Genomic DNA, 18,285 nt, shown 5'->3' on the forward strand with positions numbered 1-18,285 from the left:
CTACTGGACTGTGATTGTATTTTCTTGTAGGAGAGTAAAGTTGTTAATGGGAAGTTTCATTCTTGGCTAAGGAGGTTAGAAGCCTTCTCTGGGTCAAATCAGGTCTGAAGACACATTTTGTTTAACCAAAGCTATATTTAAAAATTTTAAACTGTTGTTAATATTTTAAAATTAAGAGATTTCATATAAAAATCTGGATTTTCAGCTTCTCTTGACAAAGATCTGGCAACACTGGGCCCTGATGCTTCCTGCAAGGGAATAATCAGCAGGCAGTGGGGTAGTGGCTGCCTCTTTAGAAAAATATGCCATCCCGTTTCCAGTTGGCTATACTCCCCAGCTGGCACTCTTCACCCTTTTATGTAACCTGCCTAGTCTCTATAGGCATCTGAGTTGTGATCTGTGGGCTAGGCAAACAGAAATGTGATCCACGTGCATGTGGAAGATAATCCAAGAGTGACACCAGTAAAAAGTTTCCCAACCAGACAAATGGGCCACCTAGAAAAACATGTTGGATCAATACTGTATACTCTACACTAGGCTAAAGCCAAGATGTGTCAAATATTTAAATGTAAAAAATAAAACCATAAAATAATCTGTTTATAACTTTGGAGTACAAAGACCTTTCTACTATGATATAAAATGTAGATTGATAAATTCTATTTTTTAAAATGTATACCAAAGAAAAACACCACAAGCTAAGCCAAAAGGCAAATAACAAACTGGAAAAAATATTCGCAACTCATTTCCTACACAGTTAATCTCCCTAACATCTAAAGGAATTCCTGCAAATTAATAAGACTAAAACTTAATAAGAAAAAAAAGATAAAGGATATGAAAAGGAAATATAAATGTCTCAAACATATTGAAGATGCGCAACCTCATATTACAAAAATCGCAAATTTAAATAATACTGTTATCATTTTTCACCTATTAGAATAGCACAGATCAGAAAGTTTGATTATATACTATGTTGGTGAGAATATGGGGAAACCGGTACTCTGATAGATTATTGGTGAGATTGGTAAATTGGTTCAATCTCCATCAAGGGCAACTTGACAACATCCAAGATGCAAAGGCACATACCCTTTGACCCGATAAATTCTAAGAATATGTCCTATAGGTGTACTTGCTCATATGTGAAATGACTTTGCACAGTATTATTCATTACGGTATTGTTTGTTACAGCAAAACAACAAAAAAACACCCTAGCAATAAACAATTTAAATAATCATCAGTAGGAATAAGGGACTGGTTCAACAAATAATAAATCCAGAGAATGGAACCTATAAAGTCATTTAAAAAGAACCAGGCCACTGTGTTCAGGCCACTTGAACATTCTCCAAGATACACCACAAAGCGAAAAGAGCAGGATGTATAATACAGTATGCAGAGTATGCTACCACTTGTGTAAAAAAAAATGGAGACAGTATTTTATTATATATAAATATTTCTGCAAGGCTGCACAAGGTATTGATAAGTTTTGTTGCCTCAGGGATAAGAACTGGGGGGCTAGAGGAGAGAGGGAGACTTGCCACTGTGTACTTTTTTATGACTTTTGAATTTTCAACTATATGAATGTACTTATTCAAAACATTAATTAAAAGCTGTTTTTTTAAATGAAAAACTCCAACCTCATTAGAAACACATGCTTCAAGTGTTGAAAAATAGAAGTATTAAACACACTGATACCATGAGAGAGAGGGCCTATGGATATATAACAAAAACTCAATCATAAATTTGAGTTAAAATTAATATGCTATCATACTAAGAATTTGATAGTAATTTTACTTGTCTTTAGAATTTATTTTTAAAATTTTTTATTGAAGTATAGTTCATTTACAATGTCGTATAAGTTTCAGTTGTCCAGCACAGCGATTCAGTTATACACACACACACACACACACACACACACACATATATATTCTTTTTAAGATTATTTTCCCTTATACATTATTACATAATATTGAGTACAGTTCCCTGTGCTATACAGTAGGTCCTTGTAGGTTATCTATTTTATACATAGTAATGTGTATATGTTAATCCCAGTCTTCCAGTTTATCCCTCCCCCCACACCCTTTCCCCTTTAGTAACCATAAGTTTGTTTTCTGTCTCTGTCTCTTTCTGTTTTGGAAGTAAGTTCATTTGTGTCTTTTTTGTTTTTCTTTTAGATTCCACATATAAGCGGTATCATATGATATTTGTCTTTCTCTGTCTGGCTTACTTCACTTAGTGTGATAATCTCTAGGTCCATCCATGTTGCTGCAAATGGCATTATTTCATTCTTTTTTATGGCTAACATTCCATTGTGTATATATACGACATCTTCTTTATCCATTTTTCTGTTGGTGGACATTTAGGGTGCTTCCATCTCTTGGCTATTGTAAATAGTGCTGCATTGAACATTGGGGTGCATGTATCTTTTCGAATTATGGTTTTCTCTGGATATATGCCCAGGAGTAGGGTTGCTGGATCATATAGTAGCTCTATTTTTAGTTTTTTAAGGAACCTCCATACTGTTCTCCATAGTGGCTGCACCAATTTACATTCCCACCAACAGTGTAGGAGGGTTCCTATTTCTCCACACCCTCTCCTGCATTTGTTATTTGTAGACTTTTTGGTGATGGCCATTCTGACCGGTGTGAGGTTATACCTCACTGTAATTTTACTTGTCTTTTTAGAATTTAGAATGGCTTTAAGGAGATAAGTTGAATGACCCAAGCACATCTCAAAATTTAAAAGGCAGTAAAAATTTTACCACTAATATTCTCTCAGCGCTTCCTTGGTGGCGCAGTGGTTGAGAGTCCGCCTGCCGATGCAGGGGACACGGGTTCGTGCCCTGGTCCGGGAAGATCCCACATGCCGCGGAGCGGCTAGGCATGTGAGCCATGGCCGCTGAGCCTGCACGTCCGGAGCCTGTGCTCCGCAACGGGAGAGGCCACAACAGTGAGAGGCCCGCGTACCGCAAAAAAAAAAAAAAAAAAAAAAATTCTCACTGAAAAACATTTTCAAGAAGGACTTAACTTTTCTCCCATTTACTCTCTCCTACTTCCTCCATTTATTTAAAGCTACAAGTGCTGCCAGTCAGTAGCAAACCAAAGCAATGCCACAGGAAACAATAAATGTTGTTGTCACTCACTTTCACGGTCCGTTGCTGTAGCTAACTCTGGTCCTCTTAACAGTCCACCTGCTGGAAAGAAATTGGAGCAGGCACTCAGATAGATGATTTGCCCTATAACCCATATGGGAGGCTCATGCCCAGAACCCCAACCCCGTGTAAGAGGTAGCATACCAAAAATGTCTTCCCAAGAGGAACAATAATTTTGTATGAAATTCCAAAAGATTTACTTATTGCCCTCCTCCCCATGGAAAAAGCACTGTGTATTGGTATGTTATATACATTCTACTATGGAACAGAAATAATGTTCCCTGGTACTCTGGGTATGAGGATGACACTGAAGTCAGCCAGATATTGCTACCACTACCAAATGGAGAGCCATTTTTTTTAAGTAGGAAAGTGCTCCACTTTTTTTTTCTTTTGGCTGTGTTGGGTCTTCATTGCTGCCCACAGGCTTTCTCTAGATGCAGCGAGTGGGGGTCACATTTCGTTGCGGTGCTCGTGCTTCTCATTGCGGTGGCTTCTCTTGTTGCGGAGCACGGGCTCCAGGCGCGTGGGCTTCAGTGGTTTCAGCTCACGGGCTTAGTTGCTCCGCGGCATGTGGGATCTTCCTGGATCAGGGATCGAACCTGTGTCCCCTGCAATGGCAGGCAGATTCTTAACCACTGCGCCACCAGGGAAGTCCCTAGTGTTCCACTTTTTAACCAAAATATAAACTACTCTACCTCATTTTTACACTATACACAAATACAAGCTTTTTTTTTGATTGGCTGCTATTTAAAGCCTATTGATAGCTCAAAATTTATATGAATCAGAGTTTTAAAAAAATCCTTATTTCTCCATATCCCTGTGTCATATTAACCACCATCCAGTACCCACATTCAATGGATGACACACTAAAGGTTCTCTTCAGTATTAGATAAACACAAACCACTGGACCCCTAGAAAACGGTCTTGAAGGATCTCTATTGTTAAAACAGAAAAAAACAGGGGAAAGCTCAAACACAGTTCCCCAATACCACAAATCATGCAGCCAAGTTTCCCACATTTGGGGAAATTGCAGGGGTCAGCACATCCAGAGTGCAATGCATGAGCTGCACCCTGGGAAAACCACCTTCATGATCATGGCATATCCCCTCCCAGGTAAGTACTGAATCAGAGTTTTTATGAAACTAAAAATTATGTTCACAAAACCAAAGTTCATTAAAATATTTTTAATATTAATATACAATTCTTCTCTCTTAGAAATACACAAAACTTTTAAATATTATAGCATTATTCCACAACAAAACTCTATTGACATAAATAAAAACGTTTTACAAATAGAATAATCTACATTCAAAACGCTTTCAATCATTTTTTCACTTGTATTTTTTGGGGTATAGTAAAGACCCAAATGGAATGGGGGTTGCTTTAATTAGGGTAGTTATTTTTATAACTTCAGTCTTTCACAGCTTAGTGTATATGGAATCTTACTGTTAATGAAATAGAGAATTGTAATATTTTCCATCTCTTAATAGTCTTGCAATGAAACAGAAAATACCCTGTGCATCACATTTCTTGGAAGAATCAGTTGTTATGAAGAACCATTAGGGCTTGTTTCCTCTGTGAATACTTTCCAACTGCTTTCAGTATTCTCATCCCAAGTGCTGAAGAACTGTCTGATCTATTCACCTGAGATGTGCTATTCTGTAACATGAGCTGATGATGTGTATGTAGCCTTTCAAATTAACTGATGAGGTAGCTCAATCAATGTAATCGTTGGCTTGAAGTGAAAAGGAAGAAAACTGGTAAGTTTTGCTATCAACCAAAATGCTCATCTTTCTGACTCATCCATCACACAGTTTTGGAGAGACGAGAGGAAAGAAAAAATGAAGACTGGAAGATTATTCCAGAGAGAGCATATGTGAGGGAATGGATGAAAATTTCTCACCTAAATGGTGGTTCTGCAATAAGTTTCCCCATATTATACCATATTTTCATTTATATTTCTATTTTCCAACATTCTGAATTGCAAGAATCATTTCAACAGATACCACACACACACGTATATATATAGTACATAGTATACGGTATGGCACTGGGCAACAATTTAAAATACTCATGAAATACACATGATTGTAAGGCACTTTTGCGGTGTACAAAAGTGAATGCCTCAAAATTAGGTATTTCCCCAAAATGAAGAAACATCCTCATAAAGGTTTATAGGATTCTGGAAAAGTCAAGTAGGCATGAATCATTAGTGATCTTGGCCAACATCTGAGAACCTTGGTATGACTGAAGAACAGAGATATAAGAGATAAATACTATTTTAAATTACAAAGTTCTGTATCTCAGTGTCAGGATTCTAAGTTCTTTTAGTTTCTCAACCACAGAAGACTGAAGAGTAAGCAAAATACTCATTGTGGACTGCTGTTTAGATTTAGGGATGACACCAGACCAAGTGAATTATAAAGAAACTGGGAATAATAAATGCTTTGAGTTTCTTTTGCAAAGTTATTTCTTACAAATGTAGATAAGACAGAATCTTATTCAAACTACTTCAAAATGTGAAATTTCATGTATTTGAATCAACAATTTTAAATTCCCAAATACAAATACTGTTGCTCTAAATGATGTGAGCTTTTCTATGACTCTTCAAAATTAAAAGGTTTGCAACCTACAATATATTTTCTTGTCTAGGAAAGACAAAAAAGCTTAGATATTATAAAGCCAAAAAGTTAGGGGAATAATCACTTTTTCATGCTATAGTTCCCAGAAATTCCAAAAAAAGCCAAATCTCTAGATCATGGTTGGTGAGGACAGGTCATTAACAAAGTCAAGAATTCAGGACAGATACAACTGTACCTTTTTAAAGAGCATGGACTTTAAAAAATCATTATTTCCACATTACATAATTTAAAATATTCAGTGGTTATCTAAAATGACATTTTAAACCATTTTTCTTAAATGAAACTTAAAGAATGTAGTTAGTACATTCTTGTTGCTGAATGTGGAGATTAAAATGCATACCTAGCTCCTTTCATTATCTACAATTTAAATCTCTGTTGTACTTCATCTGCAATCATTCCAGAAATTGCAAGGGAAGAAGTGGCAGCAGGGGAAGGTGCATTTCTCACATGAAGAATGCGATTTCCGATATCCCCAACTCCTCCATCAAATACAAAATCTTCTACGAGATTTCCGTCTCTATCCAGGGCTTGGGCTCTTACTCCAGCTGGACCTCTGCAAAAGCAAGAGTGGTAGTCATCTGACTAGAAGCGACAGGACATTTTACATACGTGTCAGTGGTTTCAAAGTATTCTTAAAGCAATAAAGTCTTTATTCTTCTAAATGCACAATTATGTGAAAACCCGATAGGTTTGTGTTTAGCCAAAGGCTGCCAGTTGTAGCCTCTCAAGCATATATCCTTACCCTAAAATACACAAATGCGTTCTTTCCAAAAGTAGCAGATAAATCCATATTTAATTAGAATAGATGTATTTTTATTTAAATTTACAAAATGAATTTATTATACAATCAATCACTAGAATAGAAAGCAAGATAATACAAAGTAAAGAAAGCAAGAATTATGTGTGTCAGCTACATTCGTACATGCGCTACAGAATTCTAAGTATTTTTATGTTTTGTTTTGGTTGTACACTATTAAAAGTTATGGAAAAAATATTTGCAAATGGCAGCAAATTCTGGCTTTGTAGTTTGTTTTGATTTTTAACGGTTTAGCATTTAATATCAGGATAACCTTCAATTAATTAAAGAGAAATGACACACTCTCTTAATTAAAGGAAAAGCACAAAAATGAATTAACAGCATGTTAATACAGTTAAGAGCCTTTAACATTAAAAGTTCTGTTTTACAACATTTGAGTTTACAAATTAGATTTTTTTTTTTTTTTTTTTTTAGTTTTAAAAATAAAGTTTACAGGGGCTTCCCTGGTGGCACAGTCGTTGAGAGTCCGCCTGCCGATGCAGGGGATACGGGTTCGTGCCCCGGTCCGGGAAGATCCCACATGCCACGGAGCGGCTGGGCCCGTGAGCCATGGCCGCTGAGCCTGCGCGTCCGGAGCCTGTGCTCCGCAACGGGAGAGGCCCGCGCACCAAAAAATAAAAATAAAAAAAAATAAAAAATAAAAAAAATAAAGTTTACAGATAAAATCTGGATAAAATAATTTTGGAGTCCATAAGCACCTCCACTGAAACTGCTTAAGAAAACCCAGTTTGCAAACAGCTGCCTTATACACACCAACAAGACTCTAGAAATCAGGCAACAATATCAAACACTTTTTATTGATTCTGGGCAGATGCAGATAAGCACTTGAGGAAGATACAAAGAACAATACAAGAGCACTGCCCTCTAAGACCTCAGCCTGGCTGAGGAGAGATCATGATAATAACAGCTATTTTTTTACCAAGTGCTTACTCCATGCTAGGAATTCTCTCATTTAATCCTCACAACAACTCTAAGAGGCTGATATGTTTATAGTTTATATTTAACAGCAAAGAAGATAGATTAAGTAACTTGCCTGAAGTTACATAGCTATACAGTTCATCTGTAGAGAGATAAATAAGAATTACAACAACAGGGGTGAAAGGTTCTGTAATAAAAGTAATCTGTAATATAGAAGGCTGCAGGGAATCTAGACAGGAGATTTTTGAGCTGTAAGGATTTCCAAGTAAGAATCAGATACAAAGGGCTTCCCTGGTGGCGCAGTGGTTGCGAGTCCGCCTGCCGATGCAGGGGACACGGGTTCGTGCCCCGGTCTGGGAAGATCCCACATGCCGCGGAGCGGCTGGTCCCGTGAGCCATGGCCACTGGGCCTGCGCGTCCGGAGCCTGTGCTCCGTCCGCAACGGGAGAGGCCACAACAGTGAGAGGCCCGCGTACCACACACACACACAAAAAAATCAGATACAACACTTACAGCACAAAAAGACAGAATGGGACTGAAGCTGAAATTTCTTAGGGTAAGGATACATAACAGCCTATTAGCCAGTGTATGGTCTATTTTGTACATTCTGTGTTTGTAGCTTCTCTCAACCAATCAAAACAGCATTTCACCTCTCTTTTCTTGGATAATGCTACTATTGCTGTTGTGAGCATCTCTATGAGTTTTCTTGTCCTTCTCCTTTTATCTCACAGAAAGCCAACATGCAGGGGACACACAGTGGCATGACTACCTACTGATGTTGAGTGTTCAAAATAAAAACTTTCCTCTCCATGAAGGTTTAGTTAGTATATTCTCCTTACTCTTTCTAAGCAAATAGAAGTTAGTACTGATTAACTACAGTTAAAAATGTGTCTATATTTATTTATTCCTCTTACAAACACCAACTATGTTCTCGACATCCCCTACAGTCCTGCCCAAGTATTCAAAACCTATAATCCAAACTGTAAAAAAAATATACAAGATTAACTTTTTCTAAGAAACTCACTTTAGTTCAAACTAAAGTAACTATTTAACATGGCATGTTTAAATTACCAAATTCTTCATGCTCCCTATTCAGCACTTAATGAAATTTCAGGGTTTTTCTTTGCATGATTACATATAGGCATTCCCCCTCAGAATATCTCAGCTTGAGATGAATATTATAATTTTGAAATTTCAGGTAAAATAAACCATAAACATCTTCAGGGCCGGAACTGAATCTTATACAATAGCCCTATTTTGCCCCCATGTCTAGATTTGTGTACATAGGAAGTATTCAATAGGGATAGAAGATTTGAATTGTTTAACTCTCAATCCTTTTAAATTCTATTTTAATAACTGAAAGAACAAATGATTCAGCAAATTTAATATTTGTGAATTTAGCTATATTTAACTGTTTAATGCTATTTGTAGCCACATATTTTGCCATATTTGCAGCTAAATTTAATAGAAATGCAAGGCCTAGACCCTTAAATATGTCTAGAAACAGCAGGTAAATATGTAACTAACGGCACTCATTCTTCTGAGAAGTGTTGTATTTATTGCTTTATTATTCTGTGGCAGGCATAATCCTGTGGGCTAGAAAACAGCTATGACAGGCTACAACTGACATCTCTGGACAGTTCCAAATAGGACAATTTAGTATTTTATAAAACTCACATGGGATCTACTGTTAATCTAAAAACAGAAGTTCACAGGAGCATATTTAAATTGGGAGTGGTGATATAGGGCAAGTCAACCATTCCATCTTAATTTCCAAATGTGAAGGAGGGTATTTTTGTTATTAATATTCAACCAAACTGGATTGCAACAAGAGAACATGGTTTTTCCATGCCCAGTTTTTTAATTTTGTTGACAAACTGGTTTAGGGCTTAGATCATTTTGAGCCTTAGTAAATGTTCTGTGAGGGCTTGAATAACATGAGTATTCTATAACGGGGGTGAGGGAGTTCTATGCATCCCTTAAATTAAGTGGTTTTGTTTGTTGGTCTTTTAAGTTTTTGGCCATGCTGCACGGCACGTGGGATGTTAGTTCCTTGGAAGCACAGAGTCTTAACCACTGGACTGCCAGGGAAGTCCCTAAATCAAGTGTTTTAATTGTGTTATTCAAATCTAATTTTTTTTTTTTTTTTGGCCATGCCGAGTGCCTTGAGGGGATCTTAGCTTCCCGACCATGGATTGAACCTGGACCCCAGCAGTGAACCGAGTCCTAACCACTGGACAACCAGGGAATTCCCCTCAAACATAATATTTTATCTGCTTGAGCTATCATCTATCAACAGACATGTCTTAAAATCACCCATCACAATTACAGATTTGATTTCTGCTTCCAGTTATGTCAGTTTTTGTTCTCTGTATTTCTTAGCTCTGTTATCATATGCAACAAATTTATAGTGACCCTCCTTATTTATAACAATAATTTTTTACCTTAAAGTGTCTTTTATCTAAAATGAACCTAGGACTCATCTTTCTTCGAATAAGCATTTGCCTAACACATAGGTGGATTTTTAAAATCCAACCTGATAATCTCTGTCTTAACACATTTGCATTTATTATAATTTCTGATATTTGATTTCTACTATATTATTTTATGCTATTTAACCCGATCTTTTTCTGAAGTTTTCCCACCTCCTTTCTTGACTTACTGAGTTTTCTACATTCTTTTTTCTTCCTCTACTATTTGGAAGTTATATAATCTATTTACATTCTTGTATTTAGTTTTTTAATTCAGATGGGACTCACTGTGCATCTTGAATTTTATGTCTTTTTGTCCATTCCAGAAAATTCTCAAATACTTTTCTTCAAAGTATTGCCTCTTCTCAACTTCTCTGGAACTCCTATGAGATGGAGGCTGGAATCTTCTCATCTTCTCCATGTCTTAATTTGCACATGATGCATCTTTAGCTTACAACATTGTTCTCTAAATTCTTCAGATTTACCTTCCAATTTACTAATTTTCTCTTAAGGGAGGTCCAACCAGCTGTCTAACTTAATCATTTGAGTTTTAAAATTTAAGAACCATAGTTTTCATTTCTAGAAATTCTGATTACTTGGTTTCTAAATTTGCCTAGGGTATTTTTTAAATTATTATTCTTTCTCAGTTTTTTTCATTCCCTTTTTTAAAAAATTCATTGGAGCATACTTACTTTATGGTTTCTAATATTACTATTATCCAAAGTTGTTAGAGTCTAATTCTAGTATTTATTCTATCTGCTTACTCTCACTTATAGTGCTTTGGAACTCTTGCTGGTGAGTTCCTATTCAGCAGGGGGCGTTGGGTTGAAATTATGTCCCTCCACAGAGGTTTTATATTTGCTTCTGTCAGACACTCCAGGTGTATAACCATTCTAGGAACACCTTTTTTTTTTTTAATGGAAAATATTAAACATGTACAAAAGTAAAATGAACAGTATAAGGAACTCCCATGTATGTATTACCCAGTTTCAGTAATAATCAACACACAGCCAATCTTGTTTCATCTATATCCCCACTCTGTCTACCTCTCTCCGCTGGATTATTTTAAAGCAAACCCCAGATGGCGTATCATTTCACTTCAATGTATATTTCTCTTAAAAGGATTCTTAATAATAATACAAAACTACTAACTGCTTAGTATCAACCATATTCAGTCTGTGGTCAAATTACCCTGATTTTCACTCACTCTAATCTGTTTAAAGTGAGAGAGTGAGAGGCAGAAGTGTTAGTCTGAAGCAGGATCCAAATAGGAATGGATCTACTTTTTAAGCTAGATCCATTTCTCAGCTTAAAGTTCCTAGATCAAACTAGTGGTACAAATTGAAACTCCAAGTACTTGTGAGGGAAGGCCCAGGGTTCTAGATTTTTAGGAGATTTTTTTTCTAGACTTCCTTTTCACTGAGGGTATAGCCCTTCCAGAGTCCCTGGTTTTACAAAGGGATCTCAGTTCCAACCCTTTACCTTTTACAGACCCAAGGCTTCCTTTCCAGCACTTGAGTAGCAATTAAAATATAAGGTCCCTAATGTTTTATATCCTGATTTGTGTGGTGGATACATGAATTTATACAATTTCCAAACTTCATTGAGCACTCAAGATCTGCATATTTTATTGTCTGTAAATCACAGATCAATTAAAAACAAAACTCAGTTATATTTACATCAAAATCAGAAAATCCTCCCTACCTTTCCAAGTCAGCATCAGCACTAATTCCTCTTAGTTCTTGGGTATTCAATTTCCTCTCTGTTTTCGTTTCTGGGATGCCCTTATTTTCTTGCACTCTCAGCTGTAAGCATTTCAAGGGATTTTTATTGTATTTTCTCCAGACTCTCTCATTAGTATTTTGCAGTGTGAGAGTTACCAAATTCTCTAGACTAGTAGCTCTCAAACAGGGGAGACTTTGCCCCCTAGAGGATATTTGGCAACGTCTGGAGACATTTTTGGTTGTCATACTAGGGGAGTACTGCTGGCATCTAGCGGGTAGAGTCCAGGGATGCTGCTAAACATTCTACAGTGAACTGGACAGTCCCCCACAATAAAGAATTATTTGGCCCCAAATGTCAACAGTACCAAGAATGAGAAACCCTTTTTTGCAAAAGGGTCTAGATCACCTTTATTGCAGGATTTTTGGCTTTTACCCTTGCATTTCACAGTAGTGTGGTCTTTAGCTATCACGTACAATGAAAACATCTTGCCTGAAAATTTACTACAGAATTCCCCCAAGAAGATATTTTCAAAATGAAGTGTGGGAAAAAGAGGGGATCTTGGCAAATATGTCATCATATTTTACATCCTTACAATGCTAACAGATACAAACTACTGTTAGATTGCCATGTCAAAATTAATCACAGAACAAATTAAAGGACTTTAGAGCTAAAATTAGGAACCGTAAAGATCATCATTTAATAATGAGAAGTCTGTATACCTAATGCATACATTTGACAGGTTATAACTTTACATTCCAATCTAATGTTCACTGGTAAGTTATTGCCCAAGATACTCTGGCTGGGCAATGAGAAGTCCAACTGGATCCCTTTTGGTAGCTACTGCAACTAAAGGACACCGTCTTGAGCTAAACATTCCACTAAAAGTGTTGCTTTGGTTCCTTTTTACTATCCAGAACTACCTAATATGCTTCTTCCCCAATATTAATGATAGGGCATTTATGGTGTTATACTGGTTGCAATCAGGACTTAGGCTTCAAAATGTGGGAAGTCTATTGACCTTATTTTTTTGTATTATTATTATTATTTAAGATTCTAGGCATATAACAAGGTACAGAGAATAACATAATAAACACCAATATTTTTTTTACCAAACAGCTTAAGAAATAAGCATTATAGATATGATAGAAGCCCCCTGTCAAACTCTCTGCATCCCATTCTCTTGTCTCCCCGGAGATAAACACTCTCCTCAGTTAGGTGTTTATCGCTCTCATGTTTGTTTTTATTTTCACATTACATGTGCAATCCATATACATACACAGTATAAACATATAAATGGCATCAAACATATCTTCTACAATTTTCTTTTTGTTACTGATAATTTCCTGCATTTAAGAGCTACAGGAATCAAATGGAATTGCTGAATATGTTCAGCTTCTCTATCTTCAGAGAGAAACTCATCTGTGACTGGGTTGAATTTGTCCCCAAATGCACCTGCCTACAGTGTTGTGTGCCCTTTTCTACTACCTGGTAATGAAACTGGTAACTGAAATTCACACCTTTCCACCCAGAGACAAGGGTATTCACCAAAACCCACAAGCCCCAAGGTTCAGTTCTACCACGTGAAATCCACTGGTCTAAAGAGTTTTCCTCAGGCTTCTACAAAAGAGTGGTAATCAAATCTGCATAGTGAATTCACTGCAACTATTTATACACAGAATTCACTATGCCCACCTATTGTGTTTTCCAAGGAATATTAACAGCAGTAAAAGACACTAGATTTGACCAATCTATTTTCAGATATAAAACATAACAAGTCTGCTAAAGCAGACCACAGAAAACATAAAAGCCTTCATTTATAGGTGAGTGAAAGAACATAAAGCCTAGATATTTTTATCCCTTCTATTTCAGAAGGTGAGTAGAGTGCTGAGAGAGATAAGAGTTAAAAACATTAGCTGGGTTTTAATAGTTCTTCTAAGGATTCAAAGAGGCTGGTCTGAGAATGATACATGAGAATCAGATTTAGACCAGGAGGCTCCCCTGAGGGAGACAGCTGACGTGATTATTGCTCTCTTCCCAGATACAGAGGCGAGCTGCTGATATATTACACCAGGCAAGTTCAGCAGCTGTTACTGAGGAGACAGACACTTAGTGCTCTAGAGATCCATTGCGGGATGGATTCAGGGAGGAGAGGATCTCAAAGACCACTGCTGATTAGGCCTAACAAATGGCTGGTTCGGGGGAAAAGATGAGCACCCTAAAAATATCACCAAAAAGAAAATAGGCTTGTGTGGCATTTAGGACAAGGTATAGATCAAGTCCAGAAAGCCTTTTATCTTTAAGAAAAAAACATTTTTTTTAAGGAATCCTTCCTTTGCCCCACACGCCCACAGCAAGCACTCAGACTGATTGCTACCATACTATTTCCCACTTCTGTTCTACAAATAGTCCTTGAGGGAAGTAGGATCCAAGAAAGAACAAAATAAGTACAGAGGAAGCAAGGTAAGATGCCAGGTATGAGTATGTTTCTAAAAGCTTTTAAGAATCAATCAAAGAATAATGTTTTAATATGCTTATTACCTAATTAGGTAACATGGTGATCAATGATCTTATACAGAATTAAAAGTCAGAAAGCTTTGGAATCACAGGAGTAAGTGGCCAGGGAGATTAAAGAAACTTCAGGTGAGATGTTTATTATGAGTGATAGCTAGACACAAAAGTGAAGGTGGCATCATAACACAACTGAAATGGAGATTTCAGCTTAATGCTGTAAGGTAGTCCAGATAATCATAAATGGACCTAGTTCAAGCACTAAGGGCCATGATGCAGCAATGCCCAAACTGCAAGGGGAATGAACAACTTGTTGAGAAAGAGAGAGCACACAAAAACTCAGTGGACACACTGATTGAAAGTGTGCTTACAAGTCACCAAGTCAGACCCACCTCCCAAGTTCACCTAGGACATGACTGTATTTACAACCCTTATGGCTTTTCCTTACCTAAGTATGTCACTGATAGTAATTTCAGGGATAAACTTTTGAAGGTGCTTCACTGTTGCACTGAGAAAACAGGCTTTGTACATTTCATTAACTCCATAGGAAAAATTCTGGAACACCAGTTTAATCAAGCCACTGAAAGCAAAGAAAATAAAATCTTTATGAGAGAAAGGAATTCTTTATTATCATACAACACCTTTACAGCTATTAGATTTGGGGGTGGGGTGTGGCATCACAGAAATCTATGCAAAGTCAGAAAAACCACATATTAAAAGAAAATCAGCTTTTGGCCTACGTAAGAAGGAAACTTCATCAAAGGAATACCTTCCCAACTCTAAAAGTAAACACCATTCAAACTCAAATTCCCAGGGAATGCTGGTTTCAAACTAGGATAAAGCCTGCCAACATCAAGGCTTTCTAATGCAATGTTATGTGCTTTCAAAACACACCTAAAAGGCATTAAAGATCTTTAAATCATGGCATTAAACATGTGGGACATTTACCCTACTTTTCTTTAGTCAGCCAGAGGTGAGACACTCTAGTAGTGATTCTCACGTGAGACTCTGGGGAGCTTATGTACATCTGTATTTTTACAAGCATACGTGCTAGGAAGCCCCATCCTAAACCTGTTTCAGAATCTGTGCAGGGTGAAACTCAAGTATAGCTTTAAAAGCTTTCTAGTGATTTTGATGATGTGAAACCCTCTAGAGAGCAACGGTGCTAAAAGGACAAAATACTTCACTGAGTTATTTCTTACAATAGTAAACAATCTGCATTCCAGGTCAACACAGCAGTACTGTTAGTCTTCCACAAAAAGAAACAATCTTGCTTATCAGCAGTTTCTCCAGAGGTTTTCAAAATCATGGTGACTGGCCTGAAATGATCTTATCAAAGTAAACCATCTACTGATTTTGAGAGAAACTTCTGTTTTTTTTCAAGCTCAGCTAGAAGGTTAGCAAAACAAGATCTGGATTCTCAGATGTGTGATCGCTCGTGGCTCTTGGTCTTGTTCTTTTTAACCACAACATCACCCTGGCTCATCAGAGTGTTCTTGAAGTAGTTAAAATGTTATGCTTATTCCACAAAGCTCTTAATTTAGATTAATTAAAAAACCAATATACCAATCACAAATATGAAGATTTATCCAATAAACAGAATATCGAGAAAGAAAAAAATCCCATATTAAAAATATAAGCACACAAAATCAATTTTTTAAGGAAATAAAGTTACCTCTTGATAATTATATCCATAATATCTCTGGCACTGAAGTCAAAGGGTCTGTAACCCTCTCGTTTAAAGGCAAGAACTGCATTCGGCCCTAGCCAAATACTGCCGTCCATCCTTGGTGTGAAGTGAACTCCTAGGAAAGGAAATCGGCTATCTGGGACCTATGGATTTAACAGAGCAAAGAACTATTAGCCCCATTTCATACTGCATTTTATTACACATGCAAACATTCAACTGGTAATATAAAACATTTCCTTCCCATGCATCTGATTTGCATTACTTTTGATCTGTACTCAGATAATACTTTTCTATTTACATGCTTCTGCCTAGAAATGCCACACAGGAAACCTGATGCTATGACGATAAGGCACATCGTCCCATCTATTCCTCTTTCTGGGTAAAGAAAAAAAACAACTGTCCTACTTTAGGTTATTCCCCACCTCCACCCTCCCCAAGTAGGGATATATGTGGGTGGCAAATAAAATCAGAGCTGCTGGAAAAAAACACACCTTCATAGCACAGCCTTTTGTAAAGTGGGAATGCAATACTTGGAACAGATGAAATGGAAGTTTTGGCAAGGTCAAAAACATTAAATAGCTGAATACTGGTTGTTCAACCTAGTAGTTCCAGACAGAAGAATGAGCTTTTCATTTAAACGGCTCTGTCTTCTCTACACCATGAAACTACACAGTGGCCAAATCCCCTTTTCTGCACTTACAGACAGTGATCTGAGAAAGAGGGTTGGCATCTGGGCATGCTATAAGGAAAAGTTCTGTTATGAGTACTCCTTCCACCAGAGAAGTGGAAGAATTGGGTTCTTTCTTCACAGCCCTTCCCATGGTGCACTCAAGCTTTCCTGTACTTGTGGGCAAGTCATTATAATTGAATGACTATGATATCGGAATAAAGATTCAACCACAACAGAAACAGGTGGAATGACTGCACCAAAAGCCCTTCAAAATATCTTACTTCTCACCCCGGGAAAAGTTTTTGTTTCATTCCCCTTTTTGCCCACAACCATCTTGAGAAGACAGAAGTACTACCTACTGGATAAATATTCCCTTTTACAAGATAGCGTTTTTCTGGCTTCAAGAGCAGGTAATCTCCCCGGAATGGTACAATTCGCGGATTGGGATTGCAGCCACTCAACTCGGAAATACGGTCTGAGTGAAGTCCTGCACATGTCACAACATACTGACATCGAACCTCCTCTCCCTAGTGCAAGAGAAAAGAACAGTGACTTGTGGGAAGTAGAAAGATTAGGTGGAGGAGGGGGAGAGGGAGAGGGCGGATAGATGATAGAAAAGACAATAAGGGCACAGATATGGACTTCTTCCTTTTTATTCCTTTTAAAAGAGGAAATTAAAACAAGTATCAGCAAAATAAGTTCTTCAGCATTTAGGTGGCAGGTAGGAACTTAGAGCAGTGGCACACAAGAGGATGTACCTTAAATTTTGTACTTTAATCTAGAGATACAGTGGTTGACCTAGTGAGGATACCTAACAAGCCACACACACATACACCCGTATTTTACTAACACCTAGCACGGAACTTAACTACTTGTTGCATGAAGTAGTAAACTTCGTTTAGGTGGCCCCAACCAATTTGGCTTCCTTTGTATTTCAAATAGCTTCTCCTGTCTTAGGTAGGAGTAATTGATCTTGTTACTCAATAACCTTGCACAATTCCCACTGTAACCTACCCACCAACCAATTTCTGCTTCCTGATCAGTATCTACTTTGCAAACTGAAGCTACTTTCAAAAACTCATTCGTTCAACCCACATTTACTGAGAACGCACACTACAGTCAAGGTTTGCTTTAGTGACTATGAGACTGCTAATCTTAGGCTGTGTTTTCTCATAAATTTTATTTTGTGGTTATCATCTACATATTTTTAGGTTTACTCTGCCAGGGTTGGCCAATTTGCAACTCTATTTCCTAAATGATTTCATTTAACCCTAATTCACCACCACACTCTAATTTCTATCGCTTTATTTCTTACAGAGGAGACAACTAACACCTTCTTGCTTCAGGTAATTTCTTGTTCCTAGATCTCCTTCCCCGAGGACCTATTTCTGAAGCCTTGGAGCTCTCACCTGCCTCAACGTTCTTTCTTTCTTTGTAGCCCTTACTGATTCAGCCTTATTTTATCTCCGCGTGCATGCTATTTTTGCTTAGCTACCAAGATAAGCATCTTTTCATGAGTTATACAAGTCACACTGATGACAAAAATCAGATGAAACTTGTTTATAGTGAATTCAAATTAGCTAGACTAAACCATGAAAGTTTTAAGATGCTTGAAGTCAAAGGACCATGTCAACAAAAACAGAAGTAGGTTGGTATCTTTCCTGTTCATCTAGAGTTATATACCAGAAGTACAAAAAAA

The 18,285-nt window shown here is 37.2% G+C and overlaps 1 protein-coding gene and 1 non-coding gene across 4 annotated transcripts in view; both read right to left on the reverse strand.

Moving 5' to 3' along the window:
- Positions 1 to 3,038: 3,038 nt before the first annotated feature.
- The window catches only part of L2HGDH (L-2-hydroxyglutarate dehydrogenase), a 52,464-nt gene continuing 37,217 nt past the window's right edge, over positions 3,039 to 18,285 (reverse strand). Inside the window, exons 7-11 of one of the 3 annotated variants that reach the window (XM_029236925.1) lie at positions 16,946 to 17,113; positions 15,902 to 16,059; positions 14,675 to 14,806; positions 6,128 to 6,340; positions 3,039 to 3,187 (exon numbers count right to left, since the gene is read on the reverse strand). In XM_029236925.1, the coding sequence (XP_029092758.1) occupies positions 6,145 to 6,340; positions 14,675 to 14,806; positions 15,902 to 16,059; positions 16,946 to 17,113 (654 nt within the window). In that variant the 3' untranslated portion in view covers positions 3,039 to 3,187; positions 6,128 to 6,144. Of the gene's footprint in view, positions 3,188 to 4,319; positions 6,341 to 11,753; positions 11,799 to 14,674; positions 14,807 to 15,901; positions 16,060 to 16,945; positions 17,114 to 18,285 lie in introns of those variants that run through there. The other 2 variants (XM_029236924.1, XM_029236926.1) reach the window with 2 other exon arrangements.
- LOC114905263 lies at positions 4,103 to 4,266 on the reverse strand. The gene has a single exon (XR_003796124.1). It is a non-coding gene; the product is annotated as a U1 spliceosomal RNA (small nuclear RNA).

This window comes from Monodon monoceros, unplaced genomic scaffold, assembly GCF_005190385.1.
Source record: "Monodon monoceros isolate NGI ecotype Baffin Bay Population unplaced genomic scaffold, NGI_Narwhal_1 Super_Scaffold_21, whole genome shotgun sequence".
Taxonomy (NCBI): domain Eukaryota; kingdom Metazoa; phylum Chordata; class Mammalia; order Artiodactyla; family Monodontidae; genus Monodon; species Monodon monoceros.